The sequence below is a fragment of the Lepus europaeus genome, chromosome 20, assembly GCF_033115175.1.
Source record: "Lepus europaeus isolate LE1 chromosome 20, mLepTim1.pri, whole genome shotgun sequence".
NCBI classification, from domain to species: domain Eukaryota; kingdom Metazoa; phylum Chordata; class Mammalia; order Lagomorpha; family Leporidae; genus Lepus; species Lepus europaeus.
The window spans coordinates 1,314,246-1,334,868 of record NC_084846.1 but is presented as its reverse complement, the minus strand read 5'-3'; the positions used below and the strand labels follow the sequence as shown (position 1 = coordinate 1,334,868).

Genomic DNA, 20,623 nt, shown 5'->3' with positions numbered 1-20,623 from the left:
AGCCAGGAGCTTCTTCCAAGTCTCCCACTGGGTGGTAGGAGCCCAACCACTTGGGCTAGCTTTCGTTGCTTTCCCAGCTGGCTCTACTTCTGCTTCCTGCTTCCTGCTAGTGCATACCTTGGGAGGCAGCAGGTGATGGCCCAGCTACTTGAGTCCCTGCCACCCACCTGGGAGACCTGGATTGAGTTCCTGACTCTGAGGTTCTGCTCCAGGCCCCACTCCAGCTGTTGCATTTGCGGAGTGAACCAGCAGTTGAAAGATCTCTCCCTCTCCAATAAATCAAAAAGTAACTTAAGAATGTTTACCTTGTCTCTGGATTGTAAGTTGTCAGGTGTCAGTGGGAAGTCAGGTAGGTGGAGCAATGCACGTGAAGCCAGACTGGGCCAAGACAGGCTTTCAGCTCTGCAGTGAGGAATGAGGGCACAGGGAGTGGGAAAGCCGAGTGAGAGGCTCTTGGGGGCCTGCAGCAAGGAGGCTTGGCCCCCCCGAAAGGGGCTTGGTGGGACTCTGTCACCCGGGTGCCAGGTGGAGGGAGGTGCGTGATAGACGACACAGGGCAGGCCCAACACATGGCCCAGACTGTCAGCACGGCACAGCTCAGAAGCCTGAGAGATCATCCTGCCAAGCTGGCTCCCTGGAGATGGGCAGGAGGAGGGCCCTGTCCTGGCCAGGGCTCAGCGGGAAGCAATAGAGGCAGGAGCCCCAGCAAAGCAGCAGGCCCTGTGGGAGAAAAGGAAGGAAAGAGGAACCGTAGCACCCCAGGACCAAGGGGCAACCTGCAATCTTGCCCCACAGTTTAGCATAGGCTGACAGCCACGGGTCAGGGTGGCGGGGCTGAGAGCGTGGACGGACCGCCAGCCTCCCGCAGTCCCTTCCCCCACCTTTGAGAGGCAGGGACCACCGGGGGCTTGTCTGACACTGTACGGGTACAATGAGGTTGCTCAAACCCGCCTCCACCCTGTGGGCCTAGCCCGCTGCTTCTGCGGCGTCTTCAGCGTCTCCCCTGGCCCAGACTCACCCCCTCCAGCATGTCTTCCAAGTGACCTTGGCAGAGCCCAGACGCCGCCTGGACCACAGCTCTCCTGTGGCTCAATAAAAGCCTTCAGCGGCTCCCCGGTGCCCTCTTGATGAAGGTCGCCCTTCTTGGCTGCGGATGCGAGGCCCCGAATAGCCCGCCCCCTCTTCCGCTGTCCGCCCCCTTGCCTCCCGCGCCAGCTGTTCTGCACCTGGCAGTCCCTCCAGCATCCTGCTCTGCTGGGCTCTGTCACCTGCTCATCCTTGAGCTGTTTCTCTGGGGGCTGACCTGGTGGGGTGCCCTTTGCCACTGCACAGTCTTCACTGCAGGTCTCTCTGGGGTGCCGGCCACAGGGCATTGTGCTCCTGTCACCATCCCCCCGCCCCGGCTGTGGGCCCCAAGAGCTAAAAAAGCATCTATTTCTCCCCTCTGTCTCCAGCTCCCTGCATGTCACTTGGTATCTGTTTTGTCTTTTTTCCAAGAGACAGACAGACATCCACTCCCATCTGCTGGTTCACTCTCCAAATGCCCACCACGCCTGGGGCTGGGCCAGGCCAAAGGTGGGAATCTGAAATGCAGTCCAGGTCTCCCAAGTGGGTGGCCGGGACCCAAGTACTTGAGCCATCTGTGGTGCCTCCAGCGTCTGCATCAGCACAAAGCTGTGTCAGAAGCAGAGGAGCCAGGACTCAAACCAGGTGTGCTGATACGGGATGTGGGCGTCCCAAGCGTAGCTTAACCACTGCCCCAAACGCCCGCCCCTCGTCGTCATCTGTAATGGCTCTCTCTGCCATCACCCTCCCACAGGGGGCTCAGCTCCTGGCTGGCACATCAGACACACTCAGAAAACCTGCATGGAAGAGGTGAGTGGAGCTTAGCATCTCCAGGAAGGGACCCTTTTGAGCCCCCTCCTTACCTTCTGAACCCCAGACTGGTGGAGCCAGCTTCAGGTAGCTGCTGTTCCCAGCTGTCCAGCTCCCACAAGTTCAGTCAGGGCAGAAGAAGCACAAAACCAAGGCCAAGGCCAAGTCTATGGCCAAGGCTGCTATTGTGAGTCCTTCTGGAGGTTAATGGCACCTGATCAGACCCTTGCTTGGACCACAGGGGCCACAGATCGGCCTGGGGAGGGGAGCGTCTCAAAGCCAGCCTTGCAGGACACTGCAGAAGGGGCCGTCCGTGAACCAAGCCCGTGAGCATCAGGCCAGGTGCTCGGCGAGGCATCCTGGAAAGAGCCTTTTTCCTCCTGCCCTCCAGTTGCCAGGCAACCACTCTGCATCCGGACAGGAGCAAGAGGCAGCCGGCTTATGGACCCCCCCCCACACACACACACACTGGAAATGAAGGGATGAAATTAGATTTTCCATCCAAAAGGAAACCAAAGGAGAGAAAGGACAGCCATGCTTACATCAGATGAAATAGACTGTAGGTCAGAAACTGAGATAGGGTCCAAAGACGTTCACCTGCACCCACGTGGGAGACCTGAAAGAAGCTCCTGGTTCTTGGCTTTGGATCAGCACAGCTCCAGCCATTGTGGCCAACTGGGAAGTGAACTGCAGATGGAATACCTCTCACTTTCCTTCTCCCCTCTCCCCTCCCCCCTCCTCCTCCCCTCCTCTTACCATCTCCCTTCTCTTCTCTCTCCCCCTCCTCTCTTCCCTCCCCTCTATCTCTCTCCTTCTCTCTCTGTGTAACTCTGACTTCCAAATAAATAAATAAATCTTTAAAAAAAAAGAAGCAAAATGGCTATAAATTTCCTCTTTTGGGGGTGGCGCCATGGTTCAGTAGGTTAATCCTTCACCTGTGGTGCCGGCATCCCATATGGGCACCAGTTCTAGTCTCAGCTGCTCCTCTTCCAATCCAGGTCTCTGCTATGGCCTGGGAAAGCAGTAGAAGATGGCCCAAGTCCTTGATGCCCTGCGCCCACGTGGGAGACCCAGCAGAAGCTCCTGGCCCCTGGCTTTGGATCGGTGCAGCTCTGGCCGTTGCGGCCAATTGTGGAGTGAACCAGCGGATGGAAGACCTCTCTCTCTCTCTCTCTCTCTCTCTCTCTCTCTCTCTCTCTCTGCCTCTCTTTCTCTCTGTGTGTAACTCTGACTTTCAAATAAATAAGTAAATCTTAAAAACAAAACACTTAGATTCCCGTCACCTTCTTGGGAGACCTGGATGGAGTTCTAGGTTCCTGATTCAGCCTAGTCCAGCCCAGGCTGTTCACAAGTATCTGGGGAGTGAACGAGTAAGTGGAAGATCGCTCTCTCCCCTCCCCTCCTTCCAAATACATAATTTTTTTAATTAAAAAACTGGGACCGGGCCGGCGCCATGGCTTAACAGGCTAATCCTCCGCCTTGCGGCGCCGGGACACCTGGTTCTAGTCCCGGTTGGGGCGCTGGATTCTATCCCGGTTGCCCCTCTTCCAGGCCAGCTCTCTGCTATGGCCCGGGAAGGCAGTGGAGGATGGCCCAAGTGCTTGGGCCCTGCACCCGCATGGGAGACCAGGAGAAGAACCTGGCTCCTGGCTTCAGATCAGCGTGATGCGCCGGCCGGCCGCAGCGGCCACTGGAGGGTGAACCAACAGCAAAAAGGAAGACCTTTCTCTCTGTCTCTCTCTCTCTCACTATCCACTCTGCCTGTCAAAAAAAAAAAAAAAAAAAAAACAAACAAACAAACAAAAAAAACCGGGACCGACACTGTGGTATGGCAGGTGAAGCTGCCGCCTGTAATGTGAACCTCCCATATGAGCGCTGGTTCAAATCCTTGCCGCCACACTTCCATCCAGCCCCGTGCTAACACACCTAGGGAAGCCACCGAGGATGGCCTAAATACCTGGGCCCCTGCCACCCATGTGGGAGACCCAGATGGAGTTCCAGGTTCCTGGCTAAGCCTGGCCCAGCCCCAGCTGTTGCGGCCTTTTGGGGAGGGAACCAGCAGGTGGAAGATCCCTCTGTGTCTCTCCCCCGCTTAACTCTGCCTTTCAAATAAATTTTAAAAAAATAATAACCGTGGCCTCTCAACGCCAGTCTCTTCTGTACAGTGGGTACAACCGGCAGCACCTGGGAAGATCCTCTGTGTGCACCCACTAGGGCAGCTTGCTCTCCTGGAGCTGAGCCAAGCCCTGCCCACCCCCTGGCCGCTGCTGCTGAGGCTCTGCAGACCCCTTCCTACCCTGCCACGCTGGCGAGTCGTCACTGCCTGCCTCTGGCTGAGCTCCAGGCTGGAGACCAGCCGCCCACCGTCAGAGCTAGTGACCAAAGGCAGAGGGGGTGGGGGCTTCTGCCCCTCTGGCTGTGCTCAGTCCCTCTTGGACCCCCAGTGCCTCCAGCAGCTGCCGGGATGCTGGTCTGGCCGCCTCCACTTCAGCCCGGACGGTGACGACCTGAGCCTCACTCTGCTGGCGCGGGCCGCAGCACTGCCAGCTTTGATTCAAGGCCACTTCTCTCCCCCAGATGCCAGCCTGCACATTCCTGGCTGCATCTTGGTCTCTCCAAAGCTCCCTCGCCCAGAGCCCCTCCTCCCAGTGCAGGCTGCCGCTGGGACAAGCCTTGAGGGGCCAGGCGGGGTGGGGGGCTCACGCTGGGGGGACCCTTGTCCAGTCTGGGTAACGGCGAGTCCGGGCCACTGCCTGCCACGGAGGGCAGTGGGCCGTAGCCAGGAGGCTGGCCCTGGCTCTCCACGCCGCGTCCCCAAGCCCGCGGCCACGCGGAGCCGCGTCCCGCCCCAGCCTCGCCCACCCAGAGCAAGAGTCCGAGGAACTGGAGCAGCACCAGCTTCAGCAATCGGACTCCTGGGCACCCCCTGCCCACAACTCGGGCCGGGCAGGGCGGAGCAAGTAAGCCCCGCCCCACAAGCCCCGCCCCTCGTCCTAAGAGCCATTTATCAGGCGCCCCCCCACCCCCAGCGTCCTCCACCAAGCCCTGCCCCTGCTCTGAGCCTCACCCACCCAGCCCCATGGCAGGGCCCCAGGGGAGAAGGCGAGGGGCCGCCGCCAGGGGCTCCCGGAGGAAGGGGAGAAACGAGAAGAGGGTTCAAGGTGCTGTAAATGCCCAGAGAAGTGAGGTCCCCGTGGATATGAAGGAAGCAAAGTCAATCAGCTTTGAGGCCTCTGCAGAGCCCCTCTCGCGCCCTCACCCCCACCGCCCCAGCCCCCTCCCGCTTGCTCTAGGTGGTTGTGGGGACTGATGCAGGGAAAGAAAAAAAAATGCCTTCCAGGTAAATTTTGCTTTGCTTCCTGCTGGCGCAGCTGCTCCCCAACCAGGGCATTCCTGTGTTCTGTTGGCTATTAATAACGATTTTATTGAGATGATTGCTGAAGATAGCATTGGAGAAGTCCACCTGCCATTGCACCTCAGCCCCTTGAAAGTACCTTTCTGCGGTATTCCCTACAGCTATGTGACCGTCACTATTATCTAATTTCCTAACAAAGAGAACCCATAGCCCTGGAGCGGGGGCCGGGGGGGCTCCCTCTCCCCACCTCCCCAACCCAGGGCCACAGCCGAAGGGACTTCCTGTTTCTATGGATTTGCCTAATCTCAACAGCGGGCACTTCTGTGACCTGATACCTCACCCCATTACACAGGAGACAAAAATGGGGTGCAGTCAGGGCCCCGCAGGAGTAGGTGCCAGGAAACAGAGGCAGGAAAGCATTTGTGCAGGGAGATGGTGTCCACCAGGGAAGGGAGCCAGCAGGTGTGTGTAGACAAGAGGCCTGGGGTGAGGGAAAGGCCAGGGTTTGCCTGGTGCCCAGCGGGGAGAAGCCAGGAGCCTGGCAGAGCAGGTGGCACAGGGAAGGAGGCGGAGTGTGGAGGGAGGGCAGGTGGTAGCAGGGCGGGGCCGGGTCTATAAAGGGTGAGGCTGAAGCCTGCCGGCCCCCAGGCGGGAGAACTTGGCCGGCATCCCAACAGGCACCGGCTCCTGGGATCCCGATCCAGAGAGTGAGTCCTTCCCTTGACCTTGGCTCACACCAGCAGTGGTTCCCTCGGGCCAGGCTTGTCCCCAGCCTGTGTGACCTGCCTCCCTTGCCAAGGGCCGCCAGGGAGGTGGAGGGGGGGGGGCAGTGCCGGCAGCTGACCTCCTGGGAGCCTCAGCACCCGCCTTTCTTCCTCCCCAGGGGGCCCTGTTAATTCTTTCAACCTGCACCATGAACTCATGGATCCTGGCCTGCCTGGTGGTCTGCTTCGTGGGTGCCTGGACCCCCGCTGTCCACACCCAAGGTACTGTCTTTGGCCATTCCCCTGGAAGCCTCTCTCCCCTTTTGTCCCCTTGTCCCGCTCATTTGTTCCTCCCCTCCCTTCCCAGCCCCCCCGCCCCTCCCCATCTTCCCCTCTCTGCTGAATTCTAAGAGGACTTTCGCCCCTGGCGTGCAGGAACTCCCAGCATTAGTGCAGGGGACTGTGACAGAGGGCCCTGCTGGCTCCTTCTTCCCCATGGTGATTCCAGGGGCCCAGAGACTGTGGGAGGGGCCGAGGGTGGCTTCCAGCCATGGACAGAGCCACTCACAGCCCTGGTCGCATGGTGTGTGTTGGGGCGGGTGGATATGCAGAGATGCACTTTATAGGGTCCCAACCCCGCAGGGCCAAGGCTGGGGCTGGAGACCTGCAGTAGTGGAGTCCCATCTGGACCCCGCTCCCTCCTTTTTCCCCCTGCGGCTGCTATACCATCTTTATGGACCTCAGTTTCCTTATCTGTAAGTGGGAATCTGAAATTCCCATTGCACGGATCAGATAGCAGGATCTACTGAGCCTCTGCCTGCAAAAGGAAGACTCTGGGCCCAGCCACAGCCACTACTGTCATTAATGGGTGGCCCCAGGGCAGGCACTTGGTGACATGCAGTGCCCCCCCCCCCATCCCCGATCTTGGCACTGGGTCCCATGTCCCCGGAGAGCCCGAGAGAGGAGGTTGAATCCCAGCAGCATGACCGGGTCAAGGAGCCACAGTCCCGCCCTCCCACCCCTCAGCTGGGTCCACAGAGGACTTAGCCTTTGCCCGCAGTGGGCTGGGCCCCGCTGCTCTCCCTGCTGCTATCTGCGGGAGCCAGGTTCAGTCCCCGCCCTTTGATCCTGGGCAATAGGGGACCTCCAGCCCTGGGAAGCACCCGGATAGGAGCATGGCAGCTCAAGGTCCCATCCAATGCCACTGCCCCTTGCCTTCAGAGGCCAAGGTTGGGAGACGTCAGGAGGGGCTGGAGCCCTTCCCCTCCTCCCTCCTCTCTGGCTGGCACCTACCAGAGATCGAACTTGGATCCTGGAGGCCGGCTCCGGCAGCAGACTTCAGATGCCAAGGTCAAGGCGCAGGAGCCCACGCTGGCCCCCACCACCATCTCCCCAAGTCCTCCCCTGCTCACTCATCCCACCGGTTCCTCCCTCCAGATCTTTCCCCCCCTCTTCTGATGTGTTCCCCAGTGCCCGTGCAACCCTGTGTCCTCGCAGATCAGTTTCCTTGTCTCTCCTCCAGGCCGGGGGCTCCCAGAAGACAGCGCTGCACCCCACTCTGTGTCTGTCTGGACGTGTGGTTTCTCTTTACCTGCTTTTGCTAGTTGGTAGTTGGGACTCCTGGTGTCTGGCTGGGGGACTTCAGTAGTCACTGTGAGGGGACCCAGGGGAAGAGGGGACAGGCTCGCCAAGAGCAGGTGCCCTCCCCCCCCCCCCGGCAAGATGCCTGGAGGATGGGGCTGGGTGCTGCACCTGCTGTTGGCCCTGGAGCTGGGGGCTCCACATGCCTGGAGGCAGTAGCACAGGGCGCTTGTGCAGTTGCAGGTGTCTCTGAGGACTGCTGCCTGGCGTACCACCGCCTGCCGTGGGCCGTGCTCCAGCGCACCCGCGGCTACCAGCTCCAGGAGGTGAGCGGAAGCTGCAATCTGCCCGCCGTGAGGTGAGTGAGATCGGAGTCAGCCGCGGAGCGGGGGGCCCCATGCTGCCTTGCTTCCCTACCGTGCACCCTAACCCGGGCACCCCCTCTCTACGCACTGCAGATTCTGCCTGAAACACAGAATAGTGTGCGGGAACCCACAGGACGAGATGGTGCGAAGGGCCATGCAGTTGCTGAACACACGGAGGAAGTCCTGCCACCATTCTCAGATGACTCTGCAAGGTGGATGAGACCCCTTCCCCACCCCGGGCCTCTGAGCTTCTCAGCCCCATCAGCTAGCCTTTTGTCTGTTTGTTTGTTTGTTTGTTTGTTTTTGATTTATTTAAGGGGACTGGCACCTTGGGGTAGCAGGATAAGCCACCACCTGCAGTGCCAGCATCCCATATGGGCACCAGTTCAAGTCCCCGCTGCTCCACTTCTGATCCAGCTCCCCGCTAATGCCCCTGGGAAGGCAGTGGAGGATGGCCTAAGTTATTGGGCCCCTGCATCCACATGGGAGATCCAGAAGAAGCTGTTGGCTCCTGGCTTCGGGTTGGTATAGCTCTGGCTGTTGCGGCCATTTGGGGAGTGAACCAGCGGATGGAAGATCTGTGTGTCTCTCCCTCTCTCTGTAACTCTGCCTTTCAAATAAATTGGAAAAAAAAAAAAAAGCTTTATGAAAGGCAGAGTCACAGAGTGAGTGAGAGAGAGAATCTTCTGTCCACTCGTTCACTTCCCAAATGAGGACAATGGCTGGAGCTGGGCCAGGCTGAAGCCAGGAGCCAGGAACTCCATCCTGGTCTCCCACGTGGGTGCAGGGGCCCAGGTACTTGGGCCGTCATCTGCTGCTTCCCCAGGAACGTTTGGCAGGGGCTGGATCGAACGTGGAGCAGCTGGGACTTGAACCAGTGCTCATATAGGTTGCAGGCTTAACCCTCTGTGCCACAGTGCCAGCCCCCCTGCAGCTTGGAACCCAGGTCACTTTCAGTTGCCACTTACGGCAGAAGCAGCTTCAGGCTTGGCGGGATCCAGGGGCTCCAGGGTGTCGGCAGAGCTCTCTATCTCTCTCTCCATCTCTCCGACAGGGAGGAAGAAGCCTAGAAAGTCCTGGCCACCATCATCCAAGCAGAGCAGTCCCGCCGGCAATGGCAAGAGGAATGCCACCCTCCGGACAGCAGCAAAACTGGGTGAGGATGCTCGGTCACGTGACCGTCCCCGCCTTTCCCCTTTGCAGAGGGCTCATGACTGGGCCAGGCCAGGACAAGGGGCTCACCCACAGGACCCAGCAGGTCCTCACTGGGTGGTCTGAGCCTTGCAGGTTCACATGGGCGGGTCCCAGGCGGCTGCCCACCGCCCTGACTCAGCCCAAGGGTGGACTTCAGGAAGTGCCAGAAGCAGATGCCAGGCCCACACACCGAGAGCTGCGGGGTTCTCACAAGACAAAACCGTTACTTCCCGTCCACACCCCGTGCTCCACACAACACCTCTGACACCCGGTGTGTCAGGGTATTTCCCTACACGCCACACACTCACTCCCCAAATGGCCACAACGGCCAGGAGCCTGGAACCACACCCGGGCCTCCCACAGGGGTGTCGGGGGCCTCCAAGCATCTTCTGCTTTCTCAGGCGTGTTAGCAGGGAGCTGGGTCGGAAGCAGAGCAGCCGATGTGGGAGGCGGGCACCGCAGCTCCCCCAGCCAGCTCCCTCTGGCACTAGGCCCCTGCTTCAGGTGCCAGTTTGCAAACAGTGGGCTGGGCCCCTGACTTCCCAGCCCCGGGGGGCGGGGGGGCTGCCTCCCCTGGGGGAGGGGGCTGCCTCCTCAGACCCAGGTATTTGTGGGAGTGGCTTCTGGGGCATACCCTTAGGAACCAGCAGGAAGTCAGCTGGGGGGGGCGAGAGTCCTGAGGGCAGGAGCTCCTCCCTCCCTGGAATTGGGGTGCACCACCCCCCACACTCCAGCACTCACACATGTCCCCCAACCCAGAGGCTCCCTGAATGCCACAGCTCAGGGCTTGCTTCCTTGTGTGGCCATGATCCATGCCTAACTCCATTTCCAGCCCCTCCATGGGAGAACCAGGGGGTGGGGGGACCCTGGGCCTTCTGGTGGCCAGGCCGACCTCCTCCCCCACCCCTGTCCAGGAGCCCAAGAAGCTGCTACCAGCCCAGGAAGTCTGGTGGGGGGGGGGGCTGGAGCCGCCCCTCAGGAAACAGGGTCAAAAGACCAAACGCTAGAACAAAGCAGGCTCCCGGCAGGCTTATCGCTCAGATCACAAGGGTTTCGGGAGCTCTGTGCCAAGGACTGCCTGGGGCAGAGGTCAATACACCGATTTATAATAATTTCACAGCCCTCAATTCCACTCTGCTCTCCCCTCCCTGATCCCCCAACTGCAGGGCTCTGAGCCCACGCGTCTCCGTCTCCGGGATCCGCCAACACAAGAGGATCTTCCTCCGCCAGAACAAGTCACCCCGGCAAGCCAGGCCGCTCCTGCCACCCGCCCCTGCGTCCGTCCCGCCCCCCGCCCCCTTGCCCCTCTCGCCACTGGGTCCTCACCAGCCTGCAGCCTCTCGTCACCACCCCAGGCCAGGCCCGCCTGCTGGGTTCCTTGCAAAGCTCACAGCAGTTCAGGCACCTCCCCCCACCCCCAGCCTGTACTTTCTTGTTTTTATAACTTTTCAATAAAACTTTATTTGGAAGGATGCCATTCCTGCTCTTTGTCTTGCTCTTGCTTCGTCTCGGGGTGTACCAGCCTGGGGTGCATTGCATGTGATCCCCACCCTGAGGTCTATGCCCCGCCCCCCACCGGCATGATGGACAGCTCCTGGAGAGAGGCAGTGAGCACCAGGTGGGTTGAAACTTGCATGTCAGCCAGTGACCTTGGTTCCTCTTTGCTTGGCTGTGCAATGGGGGTGGCTATGATTGCTTGGCCTCAGCTCCGGGGTGGTGGGGAGCCCAGGGACCTCTCCACACCCTCAGACTCAGATGGGCTGCCCAGAGACCTCTGGTAACTCCTGTGGGTTGGGACTAGGTCAACTGCAGCTGGAGGCTCAGCCAGAGAGAATGTTCTGGAGAAAAACCCTGTAGGACATCTCCGTGGTTTGAGGCCAGGGACCAGGGTGCAGTGCCAGGAAGAATGGGGTCACACTCAGGTCCTGCCATGCACTACTTGGGGGACCCAGGCAGCTTCCATAAAATCCGTTTCCCATCTCCCCCAACCCCATCCCAGCGAATGGGGATGACGACCCTGCCTGCCTGGGACCAAACACACTGCTCTCTGTGACAACACACAACACACGCCAGGCTGACTGCACGCTTGGCAGCGTGACGAGCATCCCCGCCACCCAGCTTGGCGCCCAGGCTGACGCAGATCCGACCGCACCGGGAACCGGGCAGGATGGCGTGGGCACCTGGCTTCCAACCTGCCCCTGCCACGCTGGCTGAGGCACTGGACCCCTCCGAGCCTTGGCTTTCCCATCTGTAAGGTGGGGACGTGCTGACCACAGCCTCCACCGCCACAGAGCTGCGGTGGCCACCAGCGGGGTAGATGATCACAAAAATACCCAGAATGCCGTCGGGCACGTGGGTGGGGAAGGAAGCAGGACCCTGGCCCTGGAGTGCTGCGTCTCCTCACCTTGAGAGCTTGCCAAAGGTCAGACACACGTAACCCAAAATAACTTTATTGCTGTGTCCACTTCTGATTATATATATGTGTGTGTGTGTGTGTGTGTACTTGGGTCCCAAGCCAAGACCCCAGGGAAGGCGAACGTGGTAGGGAGTCCCCCGCCCCTGCCAGGGGAGCCCCAGTGCAGTACAGAAGTTTTGGCTTGAGACTGACTACACCCAGCGGCCGCGGGGCCCCTTCCTGACCCTGGGTGCCCACTGTGTCCAGGAACACATCAACACTGGAGTCCCCTTGGCTTGGCGTGAGGTCCTCGTGTGGGGATTCAAGTCTTCCTGAGTCTTGGGGGTCGACAGGGTAGGTTGCTGCTTCTGGAATCTCACGCCCCCTAGGCAGCACGGCAGCCCCGGGGCCTGGGGAGGCCTCTTCCGACTAGAATAGCTGCAGCCGCACCTTCAGCCGCAAGGCTCGGACCCTCGGCCGGGCGTCCCGGGACCCCGCCACGCTCACCACTTCCAGCTGGTAGGTCCCAGGCCCCGGCCTCCGACGCCCCAGCTGCAGGGAGCTGAGGCCGCCACGGTGATGTATGTGGAAGAAGCCTTGCTCATTGCCACGTGCAATGATGTAGCGGGCCTGGCCCCCCGGCCCCCGCTGTGCTGGCCGAAGCTCCAGGATGCGCTCTGCCTGGCCCAGCCATGAGAGGTTCAGGTGCAAGGTCAGCGGAACTTCCGGGTCAAGAGTAGCCAGGCTCACCTGGAGAGACACACCAAGTGGGTGGTCAGAGACTGGGCGGGGGGCTCTGGGGCACAGCCACCGAGGGAATTCGAGGTTTTTCCTAAAGCCCCAGGCAGGAGGGGAGGCCAGTCGGATGGCGTCGGGCTCTGGAGCCCCCGCGGTCACCCAGGGATGGCTGGGGTTGTGACCAATGGCTTTTCTACATAAACCAGTCCCCAGAAAGGCTTCTGGGGCCAACACAGACACAGGACACCCAGCTGGGCCAGACACGGGGGCTTCCGCCGGGCTTCCTGCACCTGCCTCTCTTTGAGAGCTCCCTGTGTGCGGACGACAGGCCCCTCTTTATCCCAGCTCCTCTGCAGAGCCTCCCTGGTCCTGGCAGCCAGACAAGACCCTGAATAAGCCACCACACTTCAATGGCAGGGCTGCCCGGGGCTGGGTGACGTATCCAGTCCCACAGAAGACTCTTTTCTCCTTTGCTCCAGGCAGTGCTGTGCGGGCTTCACCTAATTTGCATGCACGGGGACTGTTTGCTATTTCATTCAAATCCCCAGCCTCAGAGGGCCCTGGGAGTGTGGCACAGACACGAGTGCTTCCTGACACCTGCTGGTGGTCAGTGGGTATTGCAGGCAAAGGCCCACAGCACCACCTTCCTCAATCCAGACTTAAACAGGGGTCCCCAAAAGTTCGTGGAAAGATGGAATGAAAAGATAAGTTCATTTGGTGCCAAAACTTCCGAAGTCCATGCATTCGAGGAGTTTTCCAAAAGGTTGTGGAAAATACATTATTATGAAAAAGCTATGCACGGATTTCAAATTGTTTTGCACCAAAATACACTTTATCTTTTCAAGAAAATTATTTATTTGAAAGGCAAAGTTACAGAGAGAGAGAGGGGGAAGGTAGGGAAAAGGAAGTGGGGGAGAGGGAGTGAGTTGTGGGGGGAGAGAGAGAGAAAGAGATTTTCCATCTGCTGGTTCACTCCCCAGTGGCCACAATACTTGGGACTGTGCCAGGCTGCAGCCAGGAGCCTAGAGCTTCTTTGGGGTTTCCCATGTGGGTGTCAGGGCCCAAGCACTTGGGCCATCATCTGCTGCTTTACCAGGCGCGTTAGCAAGGAGCTGAATTAGAAGCAGAACAGCGCCGGCGCCGCCGTAGCTCAATGGGCTAATCTTCCGCCTGCAGTGCTGGCATCCGGGGTTCTAGGCCAGCTCTCTGCTGTGGCCCGGGAGTGCAGTGGAGGATGGCCCAAGTGCTTGGGCCCTGTACCCACATGGGAGACCAGGAGAAGCACCTGGCTCCTGACTTTGGATCAGTGCGGTGCGCTGGCTGCAGTGGCCATTGGAGGGTGAACCAACGACAAAAAAGACCTTTCTCTCTGTCTCTCTCTCACTGTCCACTCTGCCTGTCAAAAAAAAAAAAAAAAAAAAAAAAAAAGCAGAGCAGCTGGGTCTGGAACCAGCACCCATATGGGATGCCGGCATCACAGTGGTGGGTTTACCCGCTATGGCACTACGCTGGTCTCCACTTTATCTTTCTATTTTCCATGAACTTCTCTGAAGTCCCCTTGTACGTGTGCCCAGCCCAGGGGCCAGTCCACCACTCCATTCACTCGTCATGAGCTCCAAGGGCTCTGTGAAGCTGACAGAGCACGCACCAGTAATGAGGGGACGATCCAAGCACAGAGCCAGAGTTTCTCCTGGCAAGCAAAAATGGAAGCAACCAGCTGCAGAGAGAACGAGGGTGAAGGAACGGACAGTCCGTCCAGCTCACATGGGCGGTCCCTCAGCCCCTACGTCCACCCCACCGCCGGCTGTATTTTTCCATGGCATTCATCACAGATCTTATCGACCGGGTGTTATAAAAACACAATCTGTTTTACTTATTGTCTGTCTCCCTATTTGTAAATCAGCCCACGAGCAAAGGGGCTTTTTTCTTGTTCCCTGCTGCCCCAAGACAGTGCTCAGAGCATAGCAGGTGTTCAGCAAAAGCTACGTCCCGAAGGCCGGCTCTAGGACATGCCCACTGTGGGGTGGGCTGGCAGTGATGCTCAAGGTCAGAGGTGGGTTTGTCCTATATAGCAGAGGGGCTTGGCAGCGGGAGGAAGCAGTGATGGCAGAGGGAGCTGGGGGTGTGTGTGAGTTGGAGCAGTTGTAGCCAGCAGGCGCTTACTATGTGTTTAACTTTTAGATCCCTCAGAGCTGACCAGCAGTGGCCTCAGGGTAAGGAGCTCCAATCTGCAGCAAAAACGTGCACCCCGCACACGCTGGTGGCGTCAGGGTCTCAGTGCAGGGGCATGGAGGCGTGGAGAGGACTCCTGGGACTTCCAGAGGTGCTGTAGGGGTGGGGACTCTCAGGGAGCGCAGGCACGGAAAGTGGTGCAGAGGCCGATGCTGGGAGGTGGGGGGGAAGGACCCCCACCCCTAATGCTCCGGCAGGAGAGGGACCCAAGCTCCACCAGGGCCGGGAACTGGTGGCCATCACTCAGGAGAGGAAAGCCAGGCACAGCAGATGGGTGCAGGCTGCTAAACTGGCCACTCTGGGCCCCACTGGTGCTAAATCCCGCGGGGCTCCCTGGGGGAGCCTCCCCAGCCCGGGGGGAGGGTGCCAGGTTCTGGGGGAGGCAGAACTGGGGGACTGAGGCGTTTCTCCTGCCTCCAAGAGCCATGCAAGGCAGAGCTCCAAGGAGGCAGCAAGGGGGTGCCCAGCTCGTCATCAGCTATGAGGTAAGGGAGCCCAGGGGCCCCCCAAGAACAACCTGGGGCTGAACATATTAAGAAAGCCCCGGGCAGGCCCCACACCCCGGAGTTGTTTCTTGTGGCGGGAGCCCACATCCTCCCTGCCAGCCCCCACCCATGCCCTGGCTGCTCCGCCCCGCCCCAGGCAGCCCCCACAGTACCTGGGGGTCCCTGTGTGCACTGCGCCGAGGCCGGTTTCCAGAGTCGAGCCCGTTGATCTTGCATTCATAGCAGGCTTCAGGTGAGAGCGGCTCCTCCCCCTCACCTGGGGCATCCTGGAGCCCTGGGCCGAGGCCCAGGCCAGAGACACAGTGCCTAAGGGTGGAACGGGTAGGGTGGGTGGGCCTTCAGGGGCAGGGGGTGGGGCCTCCCCAGCTTCCCTCCCTCCACCTGCTCCTCTGCTGCCCGTGGTGGTGAACTCTGGTGTGCAAACAGGCCCGTGGCTCCGTGTGCACGGGGCTCTGTGTGCACAGGCATCTCACGGCTTAGCCAGGTGGACATAGGAGCAAGACACACACGTGCGGGGCTGGGTGGGTGTGGCCGAGCGCACCCAGGGGGCCTGCACCTGGCAGCCTGTGTACACCCGGGGATGCTGTGTGTGCAAAGGGCTGTGCCTGTGACAGCTTGCATGCACACAGGGAGGCCGTGTATGTATACACAGAGATGCCACATGTGTGTACACGTGTGCATGTTGGGACGCCTCAACAGCACGAGTGTGCCCAGAGATCTGTGTGTGTGTGTAGGCGTGCACATGTGGAAGGCGACACGTGTGCTCACTGGCAGGTGCGTGTACGGTCGGTCCCTGTTTCCCAGGGTGACACGGCCTCAGGCTCAGCCTACTGTGCATGTCACTGCCAGGCTGTGGCTGGTGGACACCGTGTGCCCAGGCCTGTGGTGGGGGCAGCTCTGCCGAACACCACCAGCCGACAGGATTATTTGCTCGTCACAGTACAAGGATCCGCCAAGCGTGTTCATTGCGTTAGGTGTGATAAGTCATGTGCAGACGACAGAAAGCGTACGAGAGGGTTGCGTGGGTTCTGTGTAAACGTCGCGGCATGTCATATAAGGGACTTGAGCACCTGTGGGGGCCTGGAATGAACCCCATATGCCAACCGAGGGATGATCCGGGTGTCCGTCCAGCACTGTGCAAACACGTACACACACGTACACGCACGCACACACACACATGTACACACACGTACCCCGAGCATTATGAGCTCGCGAGCCTGCATGCAGGGTAAGGCCCAGATACACGTGTGCATGTGGGGACCCACAAATGTCCCAGGGTGCCCATCAGCCACGTGCACCACAGCGGTTGGTGTGTGAGCTTGTGTGAGCTGCCATGCCTCTGCACGTGTGCTCCTCTGTGCCCACACGTGTACACATCCTTGTGTGCATGTGTGTGCGTCCACTCCCAGGGCCCCTGCCTGCCCCGCTGGCATCTCTCACCCTTGCCCAGCCCGCAAGTAGCCTCGGGGGCAGCCGCACAGGAAGCCGCCGGCAGTGTTGGCACAGCCATAGCTGCAGGGGCTGCCCTGTCCAGCGCACTCGTCCACGTCCTGGCAGCCCCTGAGGGCCTGGTCGAAGTCAAAGCCAGGGGGGCAGACGCAGCGGAAGCCGCCGAGGGTGTTGTGGCAGGTGGCAGTGCCGCAGATGGCCGGGGACAGGACACACTCGTTCTCGTCTGTGGGCAGGAGGAAGCAGGGGAGGGAACAGGAAGCGGCCTTTGCACCCTCCCTGGTCCCCTTCACTTGGGACCATCCCCCTTCAGAGCTCAAGTTCAAGATCAAAGCCTCCAGCAGGGTCACGGTGACTGTGGCTGCCCTCGTCCTGCCCTTCCCCTCTCCCTCCTCACCCTCAGCGTTGCTGACACTTGGGACCAGACCGAGGTCTGTCCAGGAGCTGCCCACACCCCTGCAAGGTGTTAGGCAGCACCCCAGCGAGGCCAAGAGCGTCCAGCTCCCTGCTAACGCACACCCTGGGAGGCAGCAGAGGTGGCTCGAGCACTTGGGCCCCTGCCACCCACGTGGGAGGCCTGAATGGAGCTCCTGGCTCCTGGCTGTGGCCTGGCCCAGTCCTGGCCATTGTGGGACATCTGCCTGTCTGCCTCTCGGTATTAGAACTTGAGTGGTCCAAGGCGCTCCCAGCTCCCTGCCAGCTCGGGGAGGGGGGACGGAGCCAGTTCTGGGCTCGCTTCTGTATCCTCAGGGCCCACCACAAGGCAGGTTCTCAGCAACATCTGAGAAAGAAGGGATAAGCACGTGGAGGAGGACACGGGTTGAGAATGAGGAGTTACCAGCACGGGCTGATGATCTGTGAGCCCTGAGATGCCCTGGGAGGCTGGCGTGGGAGGGGAAAAAGCTCTGCTGAAGACAGGAGACAGGACGAGGGGGCAGAGAGGGCAGCGTCTGCCCAGGAGTGGACAGTGGCCACAGGAGGCCACAGGAGGAGGCACTGTCCAGGAGGGGCAGGCCACGGTGCCCCAGAGAGATGGAGGTCTAGGGGAGGGGCTGAGGAGAAACGATGGACAGGTCTTGGGACAGGAAGTGGGCCCGACGGGGCAGAAGGTGAAAGCCAGACTGTAGGGGAGAAATGAAGACAAGTGGTGAGAATGAGCCCATCAGGAAGACTGGAAGGCAGGAGCTGAGCCCCGCAAATACAGGGCCTTTGGGATAGCTATGGCAAGAAGTAGCTTGCATACCTCTACCACCCATGGCTGCACCCAGGGCAGACATCACTAATCAATCATAACACTCTGATCCCACCCAGGGCAGCTGTCGCTGATCACAACGCTCTCTCTGCCCCACCCATGGCAGACATCACTAGTCCATCACAGCACTCTGCTATACCATTCAGACATCACTAATCAATCACAGCATTCTTTCCCAGTGATCACAAGCTGTCTCAGAACCTTCCTCCACTGAATCCCCTGAGCCACCACAGCCTGAGGATCTGGACTTGAACACTTTGCTCGGCAGCCCTGACCTTCCAGGCTATCTGATCTCTGGGCAGTTGTTTCCGTCACAACATCAGGTGGTGGTCCCTCACTGTCCACTCTGCACAGACCTGGGGGGGGGCAGGGCTCCGGCTTCCTCCCCGCCCCCACCACTCACCCACACACTGGGCCCCCTGGGAGTGCAGGGTGAAGCCCTGGGGGCAGTCACAGCGGTAGCCCCCTAGCTCGTTCTGACAGCTCGTGCCGGCAGCGATGGGGCCCGTCACCTTCATCCACGTCCAACACACGGAGAGACAGAGGGCGGGAGGGAGAGGGGCTCACCCAGCAGCAATCCCCCAGCCCATGCGCAGTCTAGATCCCACCCCATGCCCGGCTCTACCTTCACAGCCACGGCCGGAGCTGTCCAGTGTGAAACCTTGGTAGCACTCACAGTGGAAGCTGCCTGGGGCATTGTGGCAGCGTCCACGGGCACCGCAGGGGCTGGGGTGGGCCAAGCACTCGTTGTCATCTGCAGGGAACAGCACACAGGCAGGGTTGCCTGGTGGTTAGGGGCATGAGACGGGGGCACCCAATAGCAGTCCCACTCTCTGTGTGTGCCTGTTCCTGACTCTGAGAAATGAGATCCCCAGGGGCCGGCGCTGTGGCACAGTGGGTAAAGCCGCCGCCTGCAGTGCCGGCATCGCATATGGGCACCGGTTCGAGTCCCGGCCGCTTCACTTCCCATCCAGCTCTCTGCTGTGGCCTGGGAAAGCAGTAGAAGATGGCCCAAGTCCTTGAGCCCCTGCACCCGCGTGGGAGACCCTGAGGAAGCTCTTGGCTTCAGATCAGCACAGCTCCAGCTGTTGTGGCCAACTGGGGAGTGAACCAGCAGATGGAAGACCTCTCTCTCCTTCCCTCCCTCTTTTTCTCTCTGTGTAACTCTGACTTCCAAATAAATAAATAAATCTTTTTAAAAAATGAGATCCCTAGCAGTTCCTGCACGTAAAGGATGTTGTGTGAATCTCCCGGTCACCATTTGGAAGCTGTGTGGCCTGAGGTGACTGACCTGCCCTCTCTGTGCCTGGGTTTTCTCAGCAGCCACACTGCTCTTTGCAATGCTGGGTAAGAATTGAAATTAACCTGGCCGGCACCGCGGCTCACTAGGCTAATCCTCCGCCTTGCGGCGCTGGCACACTGGGTTCTAGTCCCAGTCGGGGCACCGGGTTCTGTCCCGGTTGCCCCTCTTCCAGGCCAGCTCTCTGCTGTGCCCAGGGAGTGCAGTAGAGGATGGCCCAAGTGCTTGGGCCCTGCACCCCGTGGGAGACCAGGAGCACCTGGCTCCTGCCTTCGGATCAGTGCAATGCGGCGGCCATTGGAGGGTGAACCAACGGCAAAAGGAAGACCTTTCTCTCTGTCTCTCTCTCTCTCACTGTCTACTCTGCCTGTCAAAAATAAATAAATAAATTAATTAATTAATTAATTTTAAAAAAGGAAATTAACCTAACCAGACACAGGGCTGAGAATCGCGCCCGACGTGAACAAAGTCGGATGCAACCTCTTCCTTCTGTGGCAGGAGGACAACTGGGGGGGGGGGTGTCCCTGTCGAGCTGCGTTCTCAAGGACACCTGGCCAAGGGGGGGGACTGCCACTGCCGCAGACCCCGTGTGGGGGGCCCAGGAAGTCACACGTTGAAGCTCCAGTTCCCAGTGGGACAGCTTTTAGTCTCCAAAGCTTTGTGTTAGGAGCTGATGTTGTGGTGCCGAGGGTTACACTGCTGCTGCTTACGATGCTGGCATCCCACACCGGAGCGCTGGTTCAAGTCCCGGCTGCTCCGCTTCCCACCCGGCTTCCTGCTAGTGCTCTGGAAGGCAGTGCATGATGGTTCAAGTGCCTGGGCCCCTGCATCCAAGTGGGAGACCTGGATGGAGTCCATAGCTCCTGGCTTCAGCCTGGCCCAGCCCTGGCTGCGGCAGCCATCTGGGGAGTGAACCAGCAGATGGAGGATCTCTCTGTCTTTCTCTGACACTTTGCCATTCAAATAAATAAATAAATAATTTTTTAAAAAAAACCATAAGATCCCACTTTGCCATTGTCATGCAAAAACAGCTCCAGATAATAGGTCCACACAGGTGGACATGGCTGTGTGCCAGTAAAACTTTATTTAAAAAAGCAAACAGAGGCCGGCGCCGTGGCTTAACAGGCTAATCCTCCGCCTTGCGGCGCCGGCACACCGGGTTCTAGTCCCGGTTGGGGCGCTGGATTCTATCCCGGTTGCCCCTCTTCCAGGCCAGCTCTCTGCTATGGCCCGGGAAGGCAGTGGAGGATGGCCCAAGTGCTTGGGCCCTGCACCTGCATGGGAGACCAGGAGAAGCACCTGGCTCCTGACTTCGGATCAGCACAATGCACCGGCCCCAGCGGCCATTGGAGGGTGAACCAACGGCAAAAAGGAAGACCTTTCTCTCTGTCTCTCTCTCTCACTATCCACTCTGCCTGTCAAAAAAAAAAAAAAAAAAAAAAAAAGCAAACAGAGGGCCACACTTGGCTGGCTGGCTGCCAGTTTGCCATCCTCTGACTGGGGGCATTACCTGATACTCAGTGCTGCTCAGGAGGTGCTGGGCTGAGTGGATTAAAGGAGGCCTGAAAGGGGTCATCTTGGCTGGGCTCAGCCTCTAAGGAGGGTCTGGATCCCCCAGGGGCCACGAGACACTGAGAAACAATGGCAGTGACCTTGGGGCTTTGGCTTCTGAACCTA

The 20,623-nt window shown here is 59.5% G+C and overlaps 2 protein-coding genes across 2 annotated transcripts in view; one reads left to right on the top strand and one right to left on the bottom strand.

Moving 5' to 3' along the window:
- Window positions 1-5,998: 5,998 nt before the first annotated feature.
- CCL25 (C-C motif chemokine ligand 25) lies at window positions 5,999-10,323 on the top strand. Its single transcript, XM_062179229.1, has 5 exons — window positions 5,999-6,216; window positions 7,759-7,873; window positions 7,974-8,092; window positions 8,935-9,036; window positions 10,241-10,323. The coding sequence occupies exons 1-5, from the start codon at window positions 6,144-6,146 to the stop codon at window positions 10,246-10,248; spliced, it is 417 nt and encodes a 138-aa protein (XP_062035213.1). The 5' UTR covers window positions 5,999-6,143; the 3' UTR covers window positions 10,249-10,323.
- Window positions 10,324-11,898: 1,575 nt separating this feature from the next.
- The window catches only part of FBN3 (fibrillin 3), a 116,710-nt gene continuing 107,985 nt past the window's right edge, over window positions 11,899-20,623 (bottom strand). The window contains 6 exon segments of the mRNA XM_062179352.1: window positions 11,899-12,219; window positions 15,098-15,251; window positions 16,386-16,620; window positions 18,050-18,131; window positions 18,133-18,172; window positions 18,274-18,400. Coding sequence (XP_062035336.1) covers window positions 11,899-12,219; window positions 15,098-15,251; window positions 16,386-16,620; window positions 18,050-18,131; window positions 18,133-18,172; window positions 18,274-18,400 — 959 coding nt within the window.